General features: G+C 39.7%; 1 protein-coding gene across 1 annotated transcript; it reads right to left on the reverse strand.

Annotated features, from left to right (window-relative positions):
* Positions 1-597: 597 nt before the first annotated feature.
* On the reverse strand, positions 598-5,517 carry NPY5R (neuropeptide Y receptor Y5). The gene is made up of 3 exons (XM_005415565.2): positions 5,246-5,517; positions 4,922-5,089; positions 598-2,259 (listed from the first exon to the last, which is right to left on the reverse strand). Exon 3 carries the CDS (start codon positions 2,248-2,250, stop codon positions 919-921), a length of 1,332 nt encoding a protein of 443 aa, XP_005415622.1. The 5' UTR covers positions 2,251-2,259; positions 4,922-5,089; positions 5,246-5,517; the 3' UTR covers positions 598-918.
* Between the last annotated feature and the right edge of the window lie 1,361 nt (positions 5,518-6,878).

Consider the following 6,878-nt stretch of genomic DNA (forward strand, 5'->3'; position numbering starts at 1 on the left):
TGAAAGCTGTTACACCTTTCCAAAGCAAGTGGGTCAGTTATAATGAAGTGCACTGAGTTTTTGCATTTTTGGAAAGGAAGAGAAAAATTCCTGATGTCTTTGCATTTCCTTTTTCTTTCCACTATCATTTGTTTAGATAATGAAGGCTTACTCTGATTAGAAATGTGTTGTATCTTCAGGGGTGTCATCATTGTGAGAAATAAGACATAACTATAGATAAATTCAGGCTGGATGAAAATGACATAAAACGACAAGCCAGAGTGAAAATTGTCTGACGAAATCAGAGATAGGTTGCATTGGATAAATACAGTGAGATGGAAACAATCAAGGCAAGAACAATGACCCTCAAACCCATTCCAGGGAACAAGGCAACCAAGGAATAAGCAGCAAAGCATCTTGCAAAGATATTGCAAACTATGAGTCAAAGAGCTAAGGAAAAATATTTTCCTAATAACAGCCAGAGAGATTTAATTATACTAGAAAACAGTCAAAGCTGGCACTGAAATAATCTCAACAATAATTATTTAGTAAATGATATGTATTTTATTACAGTTTTATGACAGTTAATACTGATACGTCTAAGTAGTCTGTCTAACATTTATTACTCATTATATATTCTGTATAATTCCAAAGTACAGGTTGCCAACAATTTGGGTAATGAAAACGGTATTCTGGTTTTGTACACTGAGCATGATTTCCTACATGTAACAGATAAAAGAATATTATAACATATGCATATATTTCTGCCCAATGCAAGAAATACATGCAGCCATAGAACTATCCATCTACAAAAAAATGCTACTAATCACAACCAACTCACACTAACTAAACTAGACTAATTGAGCCTTTACAGCTATACGCACCACTATGCTTGAAAGCGATATTTGTTTGTTTTACTTTATCTTGGGGCACATAAAATCATGGTATTTGGCAGCATGGAATAAGGGACATTAAATCAGCTTTTATGCTGTTGTTAAGAAACCCATAGAGAATGGGATTCAAGCAGCAGGACATCATACCCAACAAATGGCATATGCAATATACTAATTTAAAGTGCCTGTTGGAAATAAGAGTGGCATTAAAATCTGTGACAATGTGGAAAAGGTGAAGAGGCATCCAGCTGAAGCCAAAAACTAGTATTAGCACTGTCAGTCTGCAAAAAACCCTCCTTGATCTTGTCTTAATTCTGATGATGGACTGGGATACTGTAATCATGTTCTGGATCTCTGTGTTTTCTTCTGGTTTCATTTCAAAACAGATAGGGATCCCAGGGATGAATTTACTGGAGGAAAAGATCTGGCTTTTTTCTGTGTCAGAGGTTTCTGGGAGATCTCTGGAATGAGTGTCCTGATGATGCCTTGAAATAGCTGGCATCACACTTGAAGTCTTTCTCCTGTATCTTCTGTGGTGCCTTCTGCCAAAGGCACAGCTCCACCTGGAATATCTGGAGGGTTGAACCTGTGTGCCAGCACTCTTAGAGGGATGAAGAGTTAGGTTTATCATCTCCTTTTCTTCAAACTTGTTTTCCTTGTTTGACAGCCTAGCACCTATGCTCCTGCAGACGCTGGTGTGGCTGGCAGTCAGGCATGCCAGCGGCAGGATGTACTGCATGAATAGCAAGGCTATTGTGAAGGCGATCCTGTAAGAATCAGAAGGCCAGGACTCTATGCACAGCAGCCTGTTCTCCAGTCCCTCTAAATTCAGAGTTTTGCGGAGGTCCACGGTTTTATGGAAAACTGGCAGAGGGGAGCAAATTGTGAAGCCAAAGGCCCAAATGATCACTATTAAGAAATAGCCTTGTTTTGCTGTGAGATTGCTGGAGAGGGGATACTTTATCATACGGTACCTGACTGCAGCAATAGATATTAACATCAAAGTTGAAACTAGGACTGAGGCGCACTGGAGGAAGGGCATTACATGGCACATGACAGTGCCAAACATCCATTGGTCAAGCAGGACGGATGTCAGCGTGAAAGGTGAACAAAACAGCACAACCAAGATGTCAGAAAAGGCCAAGTTTCCAATGAGAATGTTTATTACTGTCTTCTGCTTGCACTTTAGTAGGGCCATTAGTATAAGCAGGTTTCCCACAAAGCCAGCCAGACTTATAAGTGTGTACAGCCCAATGAGAAAGTACTGCATGTCATCAACACTACTCTTATAGTCTTCCCAGGCAGAAAAATTCTTTGTTGCAGCAGAGGTGTTCTTGGTATTTGTGTGGTTGTTACGGTCTTTGAATTCTAAATCCATTTTACAGTCCTGCTTAGAACGAGAAAGACATTAATTAGCATCTGAAGAAATTATGATATTGCTGTTAATCAGAATGTAAAAATACATAAATTTACCTTTTACCTTAATGCAAATAAATTACTATTGATGTTAGTCTACTGTGAGGCATATAACTTCAGGTCAATATGAATTAGCTAAGTAGGTTTTATCATTTGGTGTTCAGTACTCCTAGGCCTCCTACCTACGTGCTCACGTGGGAGAATGGCAGTTTACAGGTCTGCATTATGATGCTGCCTTTTAACTGTGTTCTGCTGCAGAACATATTGTCAGGCTTTCCATGAGGGAACAGTTAGCTACAAAAGCAATACACCTTGAGTTGGTGAGATTACTCATGTGAATAACAGCCCATTGATATGACTAAGGAAATTACAGTCACCATCTGGGCAGATGGCTAATCATTATATCATTGCAAATTATATTAAAGGCACCTGAAAATGCATATGCTAACAACTGCAGTAGTGTTTCTTACCTTGCCAGTAGACAACTAACACAAAATAGGTGAGAGCTTTCAAAAAGGATCAGGAAATCCACTGTCAGTAATCCAAGATGGAATTCCTGATGTGGTGTGTGTAGGAAAGATCTTCTACTAAGTGCTGAATATAGTTTAACTGTGCTCAAGCAGAAAGGAAAATTTAAAAACACCTAAAGTAATTGGATGTAATATAGAGAGGACAGTGTTAACTGGAAGCAAACTCCACACAGCCATTTGAAAATTCAGTGAACTGCTACTTATTCAGCACAGAATCATCTAGTGTTAAACCTAGCTCAGCAAAGTTATTCTGCCTACTGAATCTTCATATAGTAATCTTCATTTTAGAACAAACAGAAAGATATGAGAATTCCGTTCAAACCTCCATTTATCTTAAACACTTGCATGTACTAGAGTTTCAAAGCCAAAATTCCCCAGAGTGCCAATGTCCTGTACAAAACTGCTTAATGTTTAGAAATCTTGCATAAGAGAAAACAAAAAAGATCTACAAACCCAAAGCATATGTCAATACAGCAGAAGGCTATATCTGTCACCTAAAAAAGGCAGGGCTCTTTGAGACTGTAGCAATCCTTAGTGAGCTGTACCATACTGACATTTTCAAAGTGCAATTATATTATTTGGTTCCCTCCACACATGCAGATGTCCTCCTTCCTTCCATCATGTGCGTTCCTATTGTTATGGTTTGAGCCAAAGGGAAGCTCAAACCATAAAACAACCTGAGAATGTTCACTAATTGTATTGTGATGTGAAGGTCCTCCAAATAAGAGTAGAAATATATATATGCATATATATATGAAAAGATCTTGCAGGTAATATGTTGGAAAGAGGTGAAAAGAAGTCAGCCTTCCCAATTTGCCTCAATATTGAACTGCTTTTTAACAGCTAAAACAGAATTAAGAACTGAATACATGAAATTAGATAATTGAAATATTACAATTGTGTGTATATGAGCAGAGAGGCATTAATGCATATTATTTCTGTTCAATTTCTTCTAGTCTTTAATGAAATGGTGGAAAACCATATAACAGACAAGTAGTGATATCTGAGTCTACATTTGCCTCTAGACCAACTTTAAAGGAGCAGAGATTAGGTAAGTGATCTAATCTCTATTTCTACATTGATACAATCAGAAGTTTTCATTTTGATTTCTCTTTATACAACTCTAAGCTCATGAAGTAAACAATTTTTTACTTAATTTTTCTGAGCTAATTTCTGAGTTGCTAGTAACCAACTGAAAATGGTATGTGCACCACAGTGACTTTCCAAATCTGCTGAAATTTCTACTACATAACTTTTTCTGCCCTGGATAAGGTAATATAATTCTACAAATAAGACCAAGGAACAAAATTTTATGTAGTGTTATGTTGTAGCGCATTTAATAAATTAATATTTACTAAATTTTTCTTGAAGGTTTAAGTGAAAGGTTGTTGCCGTGTTCTGTGGATTTTTACACCTCCACATAAAGCTCTTGCAGTATGGATTTAGCAGAAGGGTTCATTGTGTTTTTAATACAAATTGTGTCTTTAAAAACAAAAAGCAAATATGCTGGTTTTCTGAAGCAGACATATTTTGTTGGGATGCATCAGTAATGAGGAAGTTTAGCAGGAGCGCCTCTGAAGTCCAGGATGGGCTTACCAGCTCTGTTCCTTCTGTGCTATGGCTGCCCTCTAACTCAGGTGACAGACAAACTCTACCCAACCACGTGTCCTCATTTCCATGAGGAAGGATCACTAGAAGAAGTCACAACATGATCTCTTCAGACCCTGGCTGGACACCTAGGGCACCAAAAATATCTGTGGAGCATAGAAACTCCTTATACACCATCTTCCTGTAGTCACAGAGTGACAGCAAGAGAGGGAAGGAATAACAGTATAATCTACTGGTTTCAACAGATAACTGCTGTGCTGACACAGGTTCCCTTTGCAAAATGCTCAAAGAGAAATTTATTTTAATTTTGGATGTGTGAAAAGAAAGCAGGCTTTCCCCCCTAATTTCAAAATATGCTAAGTAGATCTCTTGCTCTCTGGGATTTTTCTCCTGCTCAAAAAGAAACCAGTTGTTGTCAGTCTGAGTGCCAGCAGCAGTAAAGATGCAAACAGAAGTTTTCCTCCCATATCATTGATCTCTAGTCCCCAAACTCACCTTAGCATGCCACTGATTTCACAGGGCTGTATGCACTTATCAGGCATTTATCTTCCTGCTTTGTTTTAACAGCTGTTCCTGTTCTCAGAGACTGGCTCACCCTCCCTTATGTTGGTTGGTCAATCCCAGTGCAGCACGTGGCTGTAACTTTCAGGGAAATGGAAATTCCTGGAAATCCCATTGCGGAAAACAGAATTAAGTAATACAGTCCCTTTTCAAAACTGTCACCTCATATTTGAAGTGTATTTCTAAACTAAATGTGCAATAGTGCCAGGGTGGCTTGCACCTGTTTTCAAATCTCAGATTTAGTTAATCTGAAGGTACCTGCTGGAGGTTTTCTAGCTGTCAGCTCCAAACGTTGTATCACTTTCACCTCCTGCATCTATCAGTCAAGCAAACGAGGTCCCCATTCTGTAATGCTGGTCTGGACATCGCACATTCCTGACTGTGCTCAGCTACACCTGTGGGAGCTCATACCCCTGAGCTCTGTGTGGGCTTGCCCAGGTCTCCTGTAGATTCACTGGAATGCTTGAGGCAGGAGGCTAGGCTGCTCAAGGCAGTAGAGACTGCAGTTTTGTGGCAGGATCCAAGGTAGATTCGAATATTTACTGTAAGAGTCAAATGATTGCAGTTAGCATTTAGCTGAGTTAGAGGCAACAGATAACTTGTGCTAATTTGTTTAACATCTTATACTTAACATCATTTTTTCACTTAAAGCTGTTGCTTAAATTACAAATTCCCTAAATCATAATTTAGGACAGTTAATAGGCTGGATATTTCTATTTCTCTATATATTTAAAGGGCAATCTTCAAGAGCACAAAAGTTAGGCAGGCAACCATCATCCTCTAAAGGCAATTGTCTTTTCCGGAAATGTTCCTTCAATTAGATGACATACTTATATTAAGGTTTATTCATGGATAAGAGCTTATATCCCACAATATTAATACCTATTAAGTTATCTCTGACTGGCTGGTCCTTGTACAGTCCAGTCAGTTTAATCTTTGCAACAGGGCAATTAACCTTTATAGCTGTGAACAATTTACAGTCTTGGATGGCTTTTCTGTATGTTAAAAGCAGAAAAGAAAAACAGCCAAAAAAACCCTGCGAAAAATGCCAAAAAACAACATCCCTCCCCCCCGCCCCCAACCCTGAACCCCATGGTGAAAACATACAGGGAGGAAGCACATTGTGTAAATTTGTAAGTACAACCTTTCCACCCTCATAATACTGGAGAAATATCAAGACTGCACAGAAAAAGTCAGTGAAGGTTTTTAAGCATCCACACAGATGTAAAGAGTTAATGTGAGTGGCCATAACTGCACGACCAAAGCTTTAGGAAAGCACTGAGCTGTGTTGTTACAACCTAAGAAATAATACCCTTACATCAAATCAGACCGAGATAACATCTGAGACAAAATCTGAAACCACTCAAGTGTTGCATTCACTCCACAAGCTAAAGATAAAAAGCTGCTGATTCTCATGTTCTTGTTCATAATGTGCAACAGCAAAAACTAGCCCGAGAACCTGGAAGAATTCAAGAGAATGAAATTAATTCAGAATCTGAATCACCAAAAGAACTTCAACATTATCCCGGAAAACAAGAATACAACTTCCCAAATTATGCCAAAGCCAACTAATAAGATTGTACGTCCAGCTCCAAGGAAATGCTAAGGAACATAATGGGCTATTCGCTGGCCAGAACAGAAAACTTGAAACGCCCGGCTACATTTTTTTTCCAGGGAGCACAGCAACTCCTGGCTCGCAGAAGCACCAAACCACCCCAAAACGGGAGCGACTGATATTTGTGCCCTTCCACGCCTCCCTTGGGAACCACTCTGCACCGCTCCGCGTCCGAAACCGCGCGCCCGTTCTCAGCCCGAGCCCCGGGCGCCCCGCGGCCGCCGCGACACCGCCATCCCCGGCAGGGCTGGTGCGCTCCCTCATCCCCGCCACACC

This window comes from Geospiza fortis, unplaced genomic scaffold (assembly GCF_000277835.1).
Source record: "Geospiza fortis unplaced genomic scaffold, GeoFor_1.0 scaffold40, whole genome shotgun sequence".
Taxonomy (NCBI): Eukaryota; Metazoa; Chordata; class Aves; order Passeriformes; family Thraupidae; genus Geospiza; species Geospiza fortis.

Coding starts and splice junctions, on each gene's coding strand:
- NPY5R (XM_005415565.2), bottom strand. CDS start 2,250: ATGGATTTAGAATTCAAAGACCGTAACAACCACACAAATACCAAGAAC.